The sequence below is a fragment of the Halichondria panicea genome, chromosome 1, assembly GCF_963675165.1.
Source record: "Halichondria panicea chromosome 1, odHalPani1.1, whole genome shotgun sequence".
Taxonomy (NCBI): Eukaryota; Metazoa; Porifera; class Demospongiae; order Suberitida; family Halichondriidae; genus Halichondria; species Halichondria panicea.
The window spans coordinates 7,337,201-7,355,937 of NC_087377.1; the positions used below are offsets into that span (position 1 = coordinate 7,337,201).

Sequence of the window (18,737 nt, forward strand, 5' to 3'; positions counted from 1 at the left end):
GCAATTTATGGCTGGCTGCATGTGTACATTGTATTTTGTCTCTTATAAAGGTATCATAACCGTGGTCGTGGTACTGCTTCCCCTGGTAGTCACCATAGCTATTGTTGTGTAGCCGTGGTTATTGTGAAGAGAAAACAAAGAGGTGATATCAATTAGTTAAATTTTTTTCATGTCACTTCTTCTCAACACAGTTGAGGTTCCAGAGTCAGATGGAAGAGTGGATTGGTCATCAACATTTGCAGGAATTGAGCAGCCCAACGAAGCTTATGCTCCAGTACTGACGAGGAACATTGCTTATGAGCAGATAAAGAAACCAAGGGGACAAAGGATCGATGACTCACAAACCCCGGCAACAAGAGAGGGACAGTATGAAAGCATTGAGCCAGTTCATGAATAACGAGGATGTGTTGCCTCAGGGAAAAGCAAGTTGTGCAAATTATGTTAACGTTAACTGACAGATTTCCACATTTATTTTTATCGCACACATTTGTATACCGTATAGCGGGAAATTTTCGTCGGTGCACATTTTCACTATTTGCATGGCTATACAGAGCCCTCAGCAGAAATTTTCATGGGTTTTAGTATTCGCGTTTCAATGCCAGCTAGGAAACTACACCCACCAACAGCTTTGCATGTGAAATACCATATTGTTAGTGGCCCTGTAATTAGAAGTAACTGTAACTGTGTATGATCGAATGTGCTTGGTTTGATCTACATGTATTGTGCATTGTACGTACTTCACCAGAATGGACAACTGAAACACACACACAATAATATTTACACCTTAAGGGTGCCCGCACATAGTAACAAATTGACATAATTTAACCACAAAAATGCAACGTTTAGATCCTGAGACTTGCACACGCAGTATTTAATTTCAATGCGTGCGCTAGTATAGTAGTAACCACAAGTAACAACATAGTGGTTTTGTGAGAATGTCTTCAATTAAATTAACTACAAGCTGCAAAAGAAAATCAGGTAGCTACACAAACTAATAAATCAATAACAAAATAACACAATCCAATAAATACAGAGCCAGATTTGTAGCAAAGGAGTGCCTTCAGTAGTAGATGGGAGAAACGTAAGTGTGCCAATAGACCCCAGTCTCAGTACAATCAGCACAAGTGTCCGAGTTCCTCAACTAGCATTAGTCACACAGCAGGTTGGATTGTCTTTTAATGTTAATACACACTGTCTTCATTTGTGTCGAGTGGAGACGTTTCTCTTCAGTGCTTTAGACGTGTACTATCCACGATTCGAGCTGTTCATGGCACTATCCAGTGTTGTCCTTTCTCCTCAATGGCCACCTGCATGTTGATACGTCCGGTTGAGTGGCTGGTTGGGTCTTCCACCATGTTCCAGCACACAATGGCATCGCATCCTTCAGAAGCTGGAGATCCTTGCCACCAAGTTAGCAGAATGGTCCTGTGGTCAGGTACGAAAAAAATATTGTGAACAGGGGCGATGACAAAAATAGGTTGGTTCCTATGGATGGATTCTACCTGACCCGGTGCCACTACATAATTATTCACTGTACATGCACATGTATTGTCCAGATGAAGGGGACAGTCACCTTTCTGGCAAAAAACTTGGGATGGAGGACCTATACTTACAAACACGCTAGGAACTCGTCTGGAAGGTTGGCAATCTGTGCTATTATTTATTTTATGTATCACACTCACAGAAGCTCATTTCCAGATGTCCTGGCGATGGAGGCAGTTACGACACACCATTCACTGATCAGCTGCCTCCCCAACCTCCCTATTCGGTCTGCTAATAAGCAGATGGAGCTGTGTGGACCTCACAAAAGCGGAGGTTCCACCAATCCGATGCCCGGGGAAGCCAAGCATTACTGCAGCCCAGACAAAGAGACTGGTCCAACTTGGCCTGGAGCACAGCACTCTGGTGACACTGAGGTCCAAGAGTGGTATTACACACAGGCTTTCATGGAAGCTCTGAAGGGGAAGGGAGTGAAAAGCAAGGCCCTGTGTATCAAGCTAGCAAAGCTAGTTCATAGTTTACCTTCAAAGTCCATCAAAACAGCAGCCAACCCTGGCAGAAGTCTATGAGCCAGCCAATTGTCAGCGCTGTCTGTAGCCCCAGCGTTGCCTATCTCTTCTCTTCAGGCTACTAACAAATGGCTCTTGATCTTCAACGCTAATTCTGCACTCTACGTACGCAATTGGGGCGTGGTCTACAGGCTTACGTCTTAATTTATACTCTAGCGTACGCGTACGCTAGAGCCAGATATAAAAAGTGTTCGATCTGACTATCTACGTACAGGACTTGGTCTATATTTAGCATGCTGCTATAATTAGGTAAGGTGAACAAAGTTACGGGCTGACTTTGTCCATATACGGTCTAGATTTTTCTCTAGAGGGTGTGTCATGACAAAAAATTCTCATAAATAGATAACAAAGGGATTTTACAACAAAAGCTCTTCGTAATGTTGAAGAGCTGTGTGTAGTGCACCTGCAAACAAACAATCAAGTCCATAGCTCTACTGGTTTCCTAAGCGGAACTTCTTTTAGCTATATGATGAAAATCAAGTGTAAAATCTGTTGTCATCATCCTTTCCTCTCCATTTTTGGAATGCACACTAGTAGAGTGTTGCTTCATAATCCTGTGAAGGATCCATGTCTCCCCTGCAGGTAGTTTCATAGTTAGCTTTCCCTAGCAACGTGTGTGTGGGCGTACGTGGGCGTAGGTGTTCCAGCACCCTTAATGATAAAGGAATACTATTTTTGCTATCAAAGGTATACCTCCGGTAGTGAGGTCAATAAAAATGTGTACTAGACCTATTATACAGTTCGAAGAGGCTACAAGACAGACTTTCATTTAATTCATCATGCATATACATGTACTATACACTACGTTCACGCAACCTCACTCCAGCACTTCACTACTTTAGTGCATTTGCATAATCGTGAATAATTATGTTACTTTACTGAGTGCTGCCTTAAAACATTTTAGGGAGGTTGTCCTTTTAAGAGGTGTCCATGCTTATATTCTCATATAAAATTGAGGCTCTAGTTACATACCCTTCGACTGCATCCCATCAAATAGTGTATAGAAGTTAATGTTTATATAGTTATGACCACATAAATCAACTGTTTGTTTTTGCCATTAGCCACTTTCAATATCAATTCCTTTTTTAGTCAGGTTTAATAAAGCTGTTGTGATGTTTTTAGTTAGACTATTCTATTTATTTATAGTTGTCCAAACTGAACATGAATGTTTATATAATGAGTGCACTTTTTTATGGTTGTGGTTGGGGTTGTCATGGTAGCGTTCCAGTAAACTTGTCGGCTTATTTTGTGTTGATCGATACATGTACAGATCTAGATACAGGATTGCATGGTAAAGATCACACTATGAATAGGACAGTTTCAGTATTAATGTCATGGTTTAAACCTAGTGTCAGTAAATAGGTGAGTAAATACATGGAAGAGATTGTGCATTGAATTTGTGTTGTAGCTGTACATAGATATGCATGGCTAAACTAAATCTTATTCTTCCACACAGCTTAGCACATGTAGATCTACACTCATGATCTGATGGACAAGAGTTTGACATCATTCACTTTCTTTTTTGTGATAGGGTCATTCATCATAGCTGTAAAAGGTAAGTTAATTTAGCAGTAAAGTTATCAATATATTCGGCCGTCTCTAAAAATCAGACGCTTACAAAACAACTTGCTGCAACTCCAGGCTTAGAGATACTATACTATAATTATATAATTATATATATTCTAGCTACTGAAAGAGGTTTGATCATAATCCGAAGTGTCAGCTGTTAACCTCAATTGTTTAACGCTGCCACTTTTTGCTGACAAAGCGATTATACTGGCATCTGTATAGCACCTACACATAGAGCCTAGCCTTTCTACTTTTTTTTAATTAGCCATAGTAGTTTTTAACTAAGTGGTGTTGAACACATGGTATAATTTATAGTCAAGTTCTCAATATGGGCACCATTTGTGAAAAAACTACGATCGAGGAGATACTACCGTACGTACTCGCCTTGCCTCTTAATGCTCATAATTGTATAAAACAAAGGAAGAAGCATGCAAAAAGGCCACGGCAAAATAGACTCAGAAAAAGTGCTGAATTAACATGATTGGATTGCATCCGGTTTTTCCGTCATAATTAGACAAATCATGCTATCTCACAGCACTTTTCTTAGTCAATTTTTCCTATGCTTTTGCCTTTGATTCTGAGCATCGTATGCATGAGGCATGGCGGGTACCCCATAGGTCTAGAAAGTCATAGTTGGGCGTGGCCCCACCCTAAACGCGAACGTAGGTGGGGCCACGCCCAACTGAGAAAGTCATAGCAAAGCTTATAGAAATTTTCGCAACAGTCTAGTCGGCAATAGGTGTTGCAAACGTAATTGATTATTGAATGTTTGAACCACCGACTTTAAGCTGCTGCTGTGCACGAGTAAAGCTACCAGATTACTTCTAATTGTGGTAGGCACAATACCTGATCATTGTCTATTTTTGCATACAATGAAGATAGCTCTTAGTGTCTCTCCCTAAAAATGCGTGTCACTTGGCTTACTCTAGCATGATGCATTGGACACTGTACAAGTCAAATTGCATACTACACATTCCCACTTGCATATAGTCTGTAGACATACTTCACATACATAATTATGTAGTTTATTGTTAATTGTTGTATTAACCATTATTTTGGCATATCCGATTTTTGCTGTTCCAGTAATTACTGTATGCCTAGCTACTCGACTTTTATTTACGTTGTATATATAATTATACCGTATAGCAGGTATATTTCAAGGGTATAAACCTTCGCGGAATGACCGTTATAATTTTTGCGGAATAGCATCATTTCTGTAGCATGCATGCATGCATGCGATATTAAATTCGTGGGTATAAATGTTCGCGGTACATGCTTAATCAGTGAAAACCACGAACATTTATACCCTCGAAATATACCCGTTATAGCTATACGGTGTGTCACTACTTATGGGCGAGTTTTATGCAGTAAACATCTAGCTAGCAATCCGTGCCAAACCAAATGGCCGGTATTGAGGTGGTTATACTTCAAAGAGCTGAATGTCTATACTCTACATGTTTCTTACAGCTCAGTTCACAGTACAGCCATTGTCAGTGCTGGAGAGAGCCGAGGGACTGGAGGCAGTGTTCAGTTGTCAGTATCAAGCCGAGGGATTAACTGTCACTTATGACTGGGCAATAAACAATTCCTTAGTCTCCACAGATACAGACACTGTTAGAGTACGTCGACCTTCATCTCCTGGTGGACCAACCACAATGACAATCTTGGCTACTCCGCAGCACAACAACTCTGTTGTGTATTGTGAGGCTGGTATCAGAAATGGCTCTGATCGTACATTTGAGATTTCACTCACAGCATCTCTAGTTGTTCATGGTGAGTCAATATCTTGATTGTCTTGGCATAATTTGTCCTTCTTTTATTACATTAGAGACGGTCCTCACTCATCTTATTTTTGTATCAAATACCATCACCGTGATGTGGAATGCTCTACCCCTCACGGAGTACTGTGTGGATATCACCAAGACAACTCTGGACTCCACTGAAACAGTTGTTCTTGATTCTGTGTGTGGACTGGCTAATGAGTACATCTTCACGTACTCCAACCCCATCAGTGTGTGTGACAGATTCTCCTTCACTGTGACTCCTACTGAAGGAGAGATGAGGGGAACAACCAGTGAATCAGTTACGGGGTTCTTTACGAGGGCAGAAGGTGTGTATGGTGCACTCTAACATACACACGCTGCTTGTTACACTTCTACATTGTGCAGGTAGTATTGAAGAACCACATCGTATTCGTGAAAGTGGGGAAAATAAGTCAGTAGGGTTTAAAGCCACTGTGAGTAATTTTATAGTTGGTGAGATATACACATGCATACTAACGTTCTCCAGATACCCAGTTGTACAAGATTCACTTGGTATCGTGTTGACTCTGACTACTTATTGACTCCCTCCACCAGCCTTCCAATCACAGACCCTCTTCTGTTTGATGGCTCACTCAGTTTCTCCCTCCCCACTGACAAGATGACAGAATACAGTGTCACACTGACTGATGAGAATGGAATAGACCTCGTGTTTGAGAACATTAAAATCAGTGAGCGGCTCAGCCTATCATGCATGTGTATACTTTGAGCTAATAATTAATTATTCACTCAGGTACATTTGATGTTCAAGGAGTCCTAGTGTTTGAATGTCCTGGTGGTGGTTGTATTAGTGCGAGCATAGAGTATGTTGAAGGTACCCTCTCTCCCGGAGCTCTCGTCTGTGTGATACGTATCATTGATGGAGAGTTGGATTTTACTAACACAAAAGTAATGACAATACCTCGTAGCAGGAGTGACAATTTCACAATATTAGCTGTTCCCAGTGGAAACTACGGAGTGATTACGTTTGATCTTGAATGCAATTCTCTGCCGAGAATGCCCATCTCAATTGCAGCTGACAGCAGGAATATATCTATTACGGTGTCCTCCGAAGATGGAGGTATTTTTGTACATGCGCATGCATAGTTTCACTTGTCCTATTCATTTTGTAGGACAACCTCCCAGTAGTGAGGGCGTTTCTGCCACAAAGCTGCCAAACGGAGATGCACAAGTGACTTGTGCTGACTCTGATGTCGTTTGTCTTGTTTTGTTTCAGTCTACCATCAGTATCGACAGAGTTTTAGTTGCTCTCATTGACTCATTTGCGAGTTCAACGAGCTTCTCTGTCAGTGACACTTTTGCTAATGGCCATGTTATAGTCTACTCTTGGAATAGCTCACAGTCTATCTTCGACGGGAAGGTATCACTCACTAGACAACTCAATCCACCAATAAGTGAGTGCATTTGGTAGCTCATTTTCAACAGTTTACTGTGTTGTGTATATACAGGTGCACCTTCTACTTTGTCTCCTACCGATCCCACACCTGTTACTGGGTCCCAATTTCCATTGGCCACTGGAGTAATAGCTGGTAAGCGAATAGTATTAAATGTTTAGCTAAAATTACACCTATATAATTATAATAGGGATAACTGTGGTGGTGATTCTGCTATTGCTTGTAGTCATTGTTGTTGGAGCAAGCATCATTGTAATTTGTATAAAAAAAAGAAAAAATATGCAGAATAAAGGTAAATAAGTCATGCACGTTGCTAGATACAAATACATTGACCTTGATGCGCAGTAACTATTCAAGCTCCCGAGTCAGGTGGACAAGTGGATTGGTGCTCAACGTTTCCAGGAATTGAGCAGCCCAACGAAGCTTATGCTCCAGTATTCAAGAGGAACATTGCTTATGAGCAAACAAAGAAACCACGGGGACAGAGAATCGATGACTCACAAGCCCCGGCAACAACAGAAGGAGAGTATGAGAGCATTGAGCCAGTTCATGAGTATGAGGATGTGCTCCCGAAAACTAGTTAATTTTATATCGCAACATTTTTGACTTTACAAAACTAGATTTAGATGGGCATGGCCCGTCCTCCATTATTAAATTGCTTTATTCATTATTTTTGTGGTCGCAATCTTTTGTAGACAATTGCAAACCAGGTACCGTATAGCGGGGAATTTTTGCCAGGGAAAGTTTTTTTGCTATTTGGCTGCAGAGCCCTCAGTAGAAATCTCAGTAGAAATGTTCATGGGATCTAATATTTGCGGTTCATTGCCAGGAGACCACACCCACCAATAAGCTTTGCATGTGAAATACCGGTGTGTGGGAGTTTATCTTATTAATTTTCTGCCCTCAAAAAACGAAAACCTTCCACCTCACGAAAATTTCTCGCATATGCATGGATAACTAGATAATACACTAATGAATAATTATACTGTATAGCGGGTAATTTTCGGGGGAGAAAATATTCGTGGTTCAGCAATATTGAGACATTTCGTGGGTAATATTTTCGTGGTTGGAGCTTGCACTGCAGGTAAGGTCGCTTCATTTGTGGGTAAAATATGCGTGGTCAGATCTCCAACCACGAAAACCACGAATATTTTGCCCCACGAAAATTACACGCTATACAGTAGTTCGAACAAATTCGTAGATCGAGGCTAGAAGACATATTCAAGTGTATGAGCTTTGATTCACCATGAAATAATAGAAGCATGTACTTACTATTAATACACAATACTCCAGCACTTTTAAAGCCTCTCGCCATGTTTTTGCTTTCACTCTGGCATTTGCTCAGCAGCTGTCATTTGTTGTGAAGTAACTTTTAAGTGCTGCCTTATAGGGAAGTGGGAAATGTTCATGCTTATATTTAATTCTTTTCTACATGTACTTCTGTACATGTACTCAAATGGGAATACATTCACTTCGTTGACACAAGGGTATGAGTACTAAAAGCTAACATTGTTGTTATACTTGCAATGTTATTGCATTCTAAAGTGCGGTACAGGAATGACCTCAAGAGAAGAAGTGCGGCCTTGGATCAAGGCTATACATGTAGTTAATACGCTTCAACTGCATCCCATTGAACACACTTCACAACAATAAAATCGCAAAACCTGCTGCACACGATCCTTGCCAGAACGCAAATAGTTAGATCGCAAAAGATCAATTTTTCTGCTGATTTGGCTCATTCGCAAAGGTTTTTTCACCAGCAAACATTTTAGTAATCGGTATAATTAATATGACCACTGCTTGTGTTTTCATTAGTTGACATGGCTATTTCTGTATCAATTCCTTTTTTAGTAACGGCAATAAAGCTGTTGTGTACGATGTTTGTTTTTAGTTTGACTATTCTATTTTATTTATAGTTGTCCAAACTGAAGATGAATGTTTATACACATTCTCCATTGAGTGCACTTTTTCCATACATGGTTGTGGTTGGGGTTGTCATAGTAGTTTCGTAAACTGGTCAGCTAGAATGCATTCCTGCATTTGATGATACTGTCAATGACGACGTGCAATTACTGGACCGGATGTGATACGGGATTAATTGCTGCATGTGCACTCTCCAGTTGCTAATAGCATATCATAAAAATTTAATTATGATTATAGTAATAATGGATGTGTCAGTACAGAGAATTTTTGTTATGACATGAGAGGAGAGTGGGATAACAATAAACGTTCAGTTAACGAGCCGAGCCGTCTTGTGATAGTAAGATTATTACGTCAGAACAACCAATTTTGGATCTAGAGTGAGAGCCTCATGAGATAATTATTGGTACCATGCTACTCGTGAATGAGATTGTGATCTAGTTTTAATTTGGTGAATTTTACTGAGGATCGCCAAATTTTATCGGAAGTGGCAGAAGTAGTCAGACCCGAGGCGCCGAATTAAAAAACGCTAAATCTTTCATCGTAATACTCGCAAAATTTTCGTGTCATGCAGGTTATTCGAGGGTATAAAAACATTCGTGATTTTCGCTGATTAAGTATGCATGTACTGTACCCACTTACACCAACGAATTTAATATTGCACACATGCATGCTTGCTGCAAAACAACTGCTATTCGCGAAAATTATCCGCGAGAATCTTTCTAACTGTCTTTCCACAAACGTTTATACCCTTGAAGTAATTATACTCTCTCCTCTATATATACAGTATAAAGGGTCAACAATACGTCATCAAGTGGTCAAAGAAAAGGTTCAACCTGGCTTCAATGTTTGTACGCAAATATTAAATAGCGCATGTAACTATACATGTACAGATGTGAAAAATTGTCTAGAGTATAGGGTATAGAATTTGGTGTGATACAGATCATCTTTTAGGAAACTATATACATGGACCTAGTCATAGACCTATGTAATACCTTGACTTTCAAGTTCAGCAAAAGTTCAGGACAGTTTCAATATTGTTGAGTACTCAAAGCTGAGAGGGTATCCAGAGTCTGGAAGCAGGATGAAGTCTTCGAGATCAATGCCACACATTCTCGAAGAGGTGAAACCTGTACAGAACAAGCAAAACAAGGGTTGTAAAAAGTCACACAGTTTCAAAATCACTGACCCAATGCACAGTTGAGTTTAACTCACCATAATTGCCGAACATACATAAAGCATGAATGATTTTTTATAATGCTTCTTATGCAATTGTGTGATTTATTGATCAGAAACCTAGCTGACATAATATCAATTAATGCATGCAATAATAGACCACACATGCATGCAATTATAGTCAACCAAAGCAGGAAGAAGAAAAATAACAACAATCAGGAACAGGATATGAGCCAGACATGCAGTCACTGTAAATAATAGATTTGTCCTCTGATGTCTCACACTATAAACAGCAACCCTGTTCCTGATCACAATATCCTGTGTTTACATCGGATGAATTATTATTATAGTTGCATAATTAAATGTCTCTATAATTAAGTGCACTAGCTAGTAGACACCCATATACAGTGCAACCATTCATACAGTGCACTTTTATGTTCTTAGACTATAACATGACAGGGTTCATGACAACTTTATATACAGAAATATGAACACTATAGACACTGCTCTGACAAAACTACGCATGATATTTGATTTCAGTATACGTGAATTAAAGAACATGCATATACGAGCCTGGCCTGAGGCCTGAGGGACCTTGCAGACCAATTATAATAGGCTAACTGCAGTGCCAGCAATAATTATCGTGCACTGTGCTGCACAATAATTATACACGACTGTATAGCTCAAGGCTGTTTATCTATTTTAGCGAGACACCTCGATCAGTGTGTTTTCATAACTATGACCAGGAGTGCATGACAATTCTCCTACTATCACTGCAACAAACAGATCTTCCCTAGAATAATTATATTGCTACACACCTTATGCAGATATCACTATCCAAATTGTACACTGCACCTGCCGTGATAAGAGTCCAGCCTGCAGACACTTTGCCCGTATATAGTGAATGGTAGTAAGTTGTTACATGGACAAACACATTGCATGAACAATCCAAGACCAGAGAGGCACAAAAAGTAGCAATGCAATGTGAGCTAAGAGATAAATAAAAAGATGGCATATGCATCAAAACAATGCATGTGCATACAATTAAAGACGACTGCCTTGGAATCACAAACACGCCTTTTTACAAGAGCCAGAATATTAATTACGTATAGCAAATAGGTTGTTCAGTCTGAGTTTCATGCCCGGATGGTGGCGCTGTAATGATTTAATCGACAAAATTATATATCACCTCAAGTCAGTTCCATCCGTGAGAAATGAGGAGAGACAGGTCTGGGATAGGGTACCCCACCACGCCGGGGTAGATCTAGATCGGCATGCACACAATCTTGAATTGTATCCAAAGATAATACTAGACAGTGCACCTGGGATATGATGGAGGGTAATACTTAATACATTAAGGGTAAAGAGGTGGCCTTGTTCCTTTAATTTCCTCTGAAGCTTTTAATGTTCTGCAAGACTACAATTGGTAAAGATCACACTAGATCTAGAGCCTATTAGTAGTCACTAGACATCTAGATCTAGTGTGATCTTTACCAATCCTATAACTCTTGTAGATTCTACATGTAGTCTACATGTAGAACTAAGATCTATCAGGTATTATTAAAACTAGACTAGTATTAAATCTTCCACATAACTTCATGCTCTGATGGACAAGGGTTTGACATCTTTCACTTTTCTTTTTATGGCAGGGTCATTCATCATAGCTGTAAAAGGTAAGGCTATTATGTTACATTGGCAGTACACTTATAAATTTCAGAATACTGCTGCATACAAAATAATGTTGCCACAAGAATACTATTCTGCATGTAGATCGTATACCGAGTTTCGAATGCCTAATTAGTCAATTGGGAACGACATTGTATAAGCCTGGATACTATTGGAAATTGCACGTGCAGCATGCTATAATTGTATGCTCCTTGCGAATCAGATCACTCTTTCCTTTGCAACCGCTATATACTAATTATATGCAGCCAGAGATTGTGACTCATAATTATAGTCCAGCATGTGATGCTCCTCTGCATGCATCAGTACCACCACTATTGGCACACTTTTGGATCCATTTACAGTTGGTTACTGCTAGGGTATACCCCAGCTTATAGTTTTTGTCAGTTTGTGTGTGCGAGCCTATACTGAATTATTATCTCCCCAGAATCTCGACCCCGGAATATAATTATGACTACCGTATAGCGGGTAATTTTCGTGGGGTAATATTCGTTATTTTCGTGGGCAGGCTGACCTCCACGAAATTTTATCGTAGGCGTGGCTTATCTGAACGTAGGAATGCCGTGCAGCCACGAGACTAAACGAAATTTTTACTCACGAAAACTACCGTTTCTCGAGTTGAACGAATTTTTTACCCCACGAAACTTACCCGCTATACGGTATGTACATTAATTGTGTGCTGTCAAATTATACTAGTGTGCATTGTACTTTTGAATAAACTGCTGAAACACGTCATGACTGTTACTAATTTAGACAGTGATATCTACTAAACAAGATTGACCTAGCTGACTTATAATAATGATTATAGTCTTGATTAAGTACAGTAACTCTGCGTGCTAATATTTTCTCACAGCTCAGTTCACAGTACAGCCATTGTCAATGGAGAGAGCCGAGGGACTGGAGGCAGTGTTCAGTTGTCAGTATCAAGTGGAGGGATTCTTTGTTACTTATGATTGGGCAATAAACAATACGATAGTCTCAACAGATACAGAAACTATTAGAGTACGTCCACCTTTATCCCCTGGTGGTCCAACCACACTGATAGTCTTGGCCACTCCGCAGCACAACAACTCTGTTGTTCTGTGCCGTGCTACAATTAGTAATGGTATTGTTTTTGTAAGGTCTGAATTATCGATCACAGCAACTCTAACTGTTCATGGTGAGTTAGTAACTATATAATGATGTGTATAAGATTTTGTAGGCATTTCCCTGTAGGAACGGTAATCACTAATGTTTTGACTGCTCCAAATACCATCACTGTGATGTGGAATGCTCTACCTCTCACTGAGTATTGTGTGGACATCACCAGGACAACTCTGGACTCGACTGAAACAGTGGTTCTTGATTCTCTGTGTGGACTGGCTAATGAGTACACCTTCACGTACTCCAACCCCATCAGTGTGTGTGACAGATTCTCCTTCACTGTGACTCCTACTGAAGGAGAGATGAGGGGAACAACCAGTGAACCAGTTACTGGGTTCTTTACGAGGGCAGAAGGTGTGTTGTATTGTTACATACACACTTCATACACAATGTATACATAATATTGCAGGCAGTGGAGAACGACGTCGTATTCGTGAAAATGGAGGGAATAAGTTAGTTGAGTTTGAGGCCACTGTGAGTCATTGTATATATAGTATAAAAGATGCACATGTAACAAAGCTAACGTTCTCCAGATACCAAGTTGCACAAGGTTCACTCGGTATAGTGTGAACTCTGACCTATTGACTCCCTCAATCAGTCGTTCAATCACGGACCCTTTGTTTGATGGCTCACTCAGTTTCTCCCTCCCCACTGACAAGATGATAGAATACAGTGTCACACTGACTGATGAGAATGGAATAGACCTCGTGTTTGGGAACATTTCAATCAGTGAGTTCAATGAGGCGTGTTCAGATGTTTATTACGACTCCCTTCTTAGGTACATTTGACGTTCAAGACCTGCTAGTGTCTGAATGTCCTGGTGGCGGTGGTATTTGTGTGAGCATTGAGTATGTTGAAGGTACTATCTCTCCCGGAGCTCTCGTCTGTGCAGTTCATATCATTGATGAAATCCTTGATTTTGCTAACGTGAAACTGGTCACCATCCCTCGGAATTCTATCGAGAATTTCACCATTCCTGTTCGTAGCGGAGAATACAAAGTGATTGCTTTTGATCTGGAGAATACCAAGTTACCAAGAATGCCCATCTCTATGGTAGCACTGAGTCTGGACATTATAGTGAATTCGACTGGGGAAGGTATGTGCTCTGTGTGTAAATATGCTTTTCTAGTGACTATAGAAAATTTATAGGAACCAGTCCACCACCCAGTGAAGTCGTTAGTGCAACCAACTTATCAAATGGAGATCTTGAGGTGACTTTCTCTGACTCTGCTCGGAATTGTCTAGTTCTGTTTCAACCCATTTTGGACAGAGTACTACGTGTAGTTGATTTTATCAACACATCTGAAAGCTCTACTGTCGTTGTTGTTCGGAAGGACACCTTTGGTGATGGCTATGTGGTGGTGTATTCTTGGAATAGTTCACAGTCCATCTTTGAAGGAGAAGTATCGCTCATTATACAACTGGATCCACCCACCTGTAAGTGCCTCTGTGGATCAGAGCTAACATCATTCATTGATTTTTCTTTTTTCTATTGCAGCTGCTCCCACTACACCTCCAACGTCTGATCCACAAACAGACCCACCTCCTCCTGATATGGAGTCCCTGCCAACATCAGTTATCGCTGGTAGGTTTCTAGTGCTGTAAAAGTGTATCATAATGATTCTCTCCATTCACTGTCACAGCAGCAGCCATAGCTGGTAAGTCAATGTACCTACAGAGCACTGACTAAGTCTATTTGTGTTGAGTTTGACCTTCATAAAGTTGTCATAACTTATGAAGCCATGATTGACCACATAACTTCCGGGGTCGAACTCAACGCTTTTTATATGAGAATATAAGCATGGACACCTCTTAAAAAGGACAACCTCCATATACAATGTTTTAAAGGCAGCACTCGTACAATAACACATTATTCATCGCAATAGACTTTAGTTTGTAAAATAGCATATTATGACGCAGTTTGTGAATATCTACAGTTTACTTTGAATAGGATTCGTACACTCTAATAGTATGGATGCACATTTTTAGGTTTGGTGACTCTGCTATTGCTTGTGGTCACCGCTGTTGGAACTGTCGTAGTGATTTTAAGAAAACGGAGACAAAATGAAGGTACCTAAATTATTCGTTAACTTGTCTTGAACAATTGACATGCAGTTGAGGTTCCAGAGTCAGATGGAAGAGTGGATTGGTCATCAACATTTGCAGGAATTGAGCAGCCTAACGAAGCTTATGCTCCAGTACTGACGAGGAACATTGCCTATGAGCAGACAAAGAAACCACGGAGACAGAGGATCGATGACTCACAAGCCCCGGCAACAACAGAGGGACAGTATGAAAGCATTGAGCCAGTTCATGAGTACGAGGATGTGTTGCCTCAGGGAAAAGCAAGTCGTGCAAATTATGTTAACGTTAACTGACAAATTTACCCACTTATTTTTATCCCACACATTTCTATACCGTATAGCGGGAAATTTTTGCGGTGCACATTTTCACTATTTGGCTACAGAGCCCTCAGCATAAATGTTCATGTGTTCTAGTATTTTGCGTTTCAATGCCAGGAAACCACACCCACCAATAGCTTTGCATGTGAAATACCGATGCGTGGGAGTTTATTATCCCATTTTCGCGTCTTCTTTTTGCCCTCACCTCACGAAAATTTCCCGCTGTACGGTATGCGATTGTACAATGTACCATTCTATCAATTTTTACAAAACTTACATTTACATATGTATTCTTAGTGTGGATTGTGTTATTATATGTAATATTTACCAGCCCCTCTGATTATAGATGAGTGCATTGCTAATTTACTTCTACATAGCTTGGCACACCTATTCTTTGATAGGTAATTACACTAGTTTCCTCTGCATGAGTACCACTATTGGCACACCGTTACTGCCATGCTAGGGTACCGGCTTACAGTTTTAATTTGTCAGTATGTGTGTGTGAGCCTATACTGAATTATTATCTCCCCAGAATCTCGACCCCGGAAAATGCACCCATGTAAATCTGTACATAATAAATTGTGTGCTGTCAAATTACTGTACCTTTAAATTACCCTTACATTATATCTGAATGAACTGCTGAAACACAATTTACATGTTGCTTAATTTAGACATAGGGATACAGTCATTTTAGTAAAACTTGCAATATTCTGATACCTTTCTGCAACCACAGTTGTAACCACATTGATGAGTATGAATACCATTAAGCATGGAAAGTTCAAACATCTAACAGCAGCCAAGCACTAGTTTTTCTGCACTGCATGTACACTGTACACCATAATGACTTCACACAGCCTCAGAGAACAGCTCAAACATGCTAATGAAGAGGATGTTCGTATAAGTGTCCAGGGTTCTCATAATTCGAATAACACTATAATTATATACATGTACATATACCCATGTAACTTATTTTCAGCATGCTGTAATGCATGCATGTTGCTTCCCTTCTCCACTAGCCTACAACACGGACACTGCCACGTACCATAATTATAGGGAAACTCGCAAAATAAGTATAATTAGTATAAAATAACCATTCTCAACGAGTTTTATTGGCATATGGAGCTGTTTTCTGAGGCTGTGCTGAAGTCATTCAACGTATGCTTGCTGTTACATAACTGATATTTGACTTGGTCTTGCTGCTTACATGGTTTAATTATATTCATAATCATGTCCTTTCTGTGGTTACTACTGTGGTTGCAGCCAAATTACACAAAATATTGTTTTACTAAAATGACTGTATCTAGATAGGCTCGTACTCTTGATTAAGTACAGTAACCCATAACGACGACTGGTGCTAATATTTTCTCACAGCTCAGTTCACAGTACAGCCAGTGTCAGTAGAGAGAACCGAGTGACTGGAGGCAGTATTCAGGTGTCTGTATCAAGGGGAGGGATTGACTGTCACTTATGATTGGGCAATGAACAATTCCTTAGTTGGAGCAGATACTGAAACTGTTAGAGCTCGTCGACCTTCATCTCTCACAGCACAACAACTCTGTTGTTCAGTGCCGTGCTACAATTAGTAATGGCTTTGATACTGTAAGGCCAGAAGTATCGATCACAAAAACTCTAACTGTTCGTGGTTAGTCAATAATTATATTGATTGTCTTGGTATAATTTGTTTCTTTTATTACATTAGAGACGGTCCTCACTCATCTTATTGTTGCACCGAATACCATTACCGTGATGTGGAATGCTCAACCTCTCACTGAGTACTGTGTGGACATCAACACCGGTGTGGGAACTGTCGTTGTGATTTTAAGAAAACAGAGACAAAATGGAGGTACCTAAATCATTTGTCAACTTTTCATAAACAATTGGCATGCAGTTAAGGTTCCAGAGTCAGATGGAAGAGTGGATTGATGTAACAGACTAGCCTCTCTAGCCTGTTAGTGAGGGAACTATCCGTGGATCTTTAAACAGTGTTTCAATTGATATGACTTTTTAAGCAACAACAGTACAGATAATTCTAGTCCTACTTTTATACACCAAATAAAAGAAACTTCTGGAATTGTCTTTCCAAGTATACTAAATTCTAGAATCATCCTGCACTACAACCACAAACCACTAAATTACTGAACTTTAAACCATAGTAAATTCTAGAAGTATCCAACAGCTAGTTCTTGATAATTAATAAGTCCGTTACAATAATATTGATCATCAACATTTGCAGGAATTGAGCAGCCCAACGAAGCTTATGCTCCAGTACTCAAGCTCAAGAAGAACATTGCCTATGAGCAAACAAAGAAACCACGGGGACAGACGATCGATGGCTCACAAGTCCCGGTAACAACGGAGGGAGAGTATGCGATCATTGAGCCAGTTCATGTGTACGAGGATGTGTTGTCTGAGGGAAAAGCAAGTCGTGCAAATTATGTTAACATTAACTGAAACTTTCCCACACAGTTGTTTGACGGTATACAATGTATCTACCCATCTTTGTACAAAACTGAAAATGAAAGTTATAATTGTACACAGGAGTGCATCATAACATGATTCTACTGTCTTACTATTGTGATCTTTAATTAAAATTTAATACTAAATCTAGAATGTGATTCATTTTTCTACTACATAGCTAGCTTGGCACACCTATGCTTTGATGGATGATTACACTAGTTTGACATTTCTTCTATTTGTGGGGACGTTCACCATAGCTGTAAAAGGTACGTAAGTAGCTATGCATGGTCTAGGCATAATTATTTTGCTATTCCTGGTCCAGAAATGCATGGTGATACTCTTGCTATTTTATAGGCTATTGCTTTGTTTGTTACCACAATTATCCAGAGATTGGCTGCATGTATAATGTGTTTGACCGTATTATCTAATGGCTTACATTTGTGGTTAGTGTAGATACTGTATATAGCGGGAAATTTTCGTAGGTGCACAATTTTGCATTTTTTGAGGGCAGAGCAGTTACGCAAAAATTAAAACTGGGATAAATTCCCACGCACTGGTATTTCACATGCAAAGTTCTTGGTGGGTGCATGTGGTTTCCTGGCATTGAAATGATAATTATTAGAACCCACGAAAATTTCTGCTGAGGGCTCTGTAGCCAAATAGCAAAAAGGGTGCTAATATTTTCCCGAAAATTTCCCCGCTATAATTATATATACGGTACTGAATGGGGGCTCATATAGTTGTATTTCTCCACCCACACCACACCACACCACACACCTCACACACACACACACACCCACATGTTACACTCACCGCCACTATATAACGGTAATACCGGTACCGTTTTTCTTCTGATTACAGTAAGAAAGTGCTCCAATTGAGCGGCAAGTAAAGTCTAATGGCGCGCTATTAGAAATAACAATAATAATAGCCTAAAATCAATCAACGCTATAATTGATCCATTGCTACTATCATGCACTTTACGTTAATTCTTCCTAATGCTATAAGCGCCTGTTCTATTGGTGATTAGAAGAAAACGATAGTTGTGCAAATTAATTACTGAATGGACGATAAAACATACACAATTAATGTAGAAGAGTATAC

The 18,737-nt window shown here is 39.8% G+C and overlaps 1 protein-coding gene and 2 long non-coding RNA genes across 6 annotated transcripts; 1 reads left to right on the top strand and 2 right to left on the bottom strand.

Annotated features, from left to right (window-relative positions):
• Nucleotides 1–921: 921 nt before the first annotated feature.
• On the bottom strand, nucleotides 922–2,691 carry LOC135340107 (uncharacterized). Its single transcript, XR_010396219.1, has 3 exons — nucleotides 2,023–2,691; nucleotides 1,683–1,955; nucleotides 922–1,425 (listed from the first exon to the last, which is right to left on the bottom strand). It is a non-coding gene; the product is annotated as an uncharacterized LOC135340107 (long non-coding RNA).
• A 31-nt stretch (nucleotides 2,692–2,722) lies between these two features.
• Nucleotides 2,723–17,751, top strand: LOC135339233 (uncharacterized). Of its 4 annotated transcripts, XM_064535338.1 has the most exons (14): nucleotides 2,723–3,431; nucleotides 3,526–3,624; nucleotides 12,485–12,790; nucleotides 12,847–13,128; nucleotides 13,184–13,248; nucleotides 13,308–13,503; nucleotides 13,553–13,870; nucleotides 13,924–14,211; nucleotides 14,273–14,359; nucleotides 14,418–14,432; nucleotides 14,764–14,844; nucleotides 14,890–16,818; nucleotides 16,876–17,019; nucleotides 17,065–17,751. In XM_064535338.1, the coding sequence occupies exons 2-12, from the start codon at nucleotides 3,558–3,560 to the stop codon at nucleotides 15,150–15,152; spliced, it is 1,968 nt and encodes a 655-aa protein (XP_064391408.1). In that variant the 5' UTR covers nucleotides 2,723–3,431; nucleotides 3,526–3,557; the 3' UTR covers nucleotides 15,153–16,818; nucleotides 16,876–17,019; nucleotides 17,065–17,751. The 4 variants fall into 4 exon arrangements, with proteins under 4 accessions (XP_064391408.1, XP_064391412.1, XP_064391409.1 ...); XM_064535339.1 differs by lacking the exons at nucleotides 2,723–3,431; nucleotides 3,526–3,624 and adding an exon at nucleotides 11,544–11,621; XM_064535343.1 differs by lacking the exons at nucleotides 2,723–3,431; nucleotides 3,526–3,624 and having other exon boundaries at nucleotides 12,652–12,790; nucleotides 12,833–13,128.
• LOC135340328 (uncharacterized) lies at nucleotides 9,496–11,403 on the bottom strand. Its single transcript, XR_010396310.1, has 3 exons — nucleotides 11,271–11,403; nucleotides 11,138–11,212; nucleotides 9,496–9,902 (listed from the first exon to the last, which is right to left on the bottom strand). It is a non-coding gene; the product is annotated as an uncharacterized LOC135340328 (long non-coding RNA).
• Nucleotides 17,752–18,737: the final 986 nt, after the last annotated feature.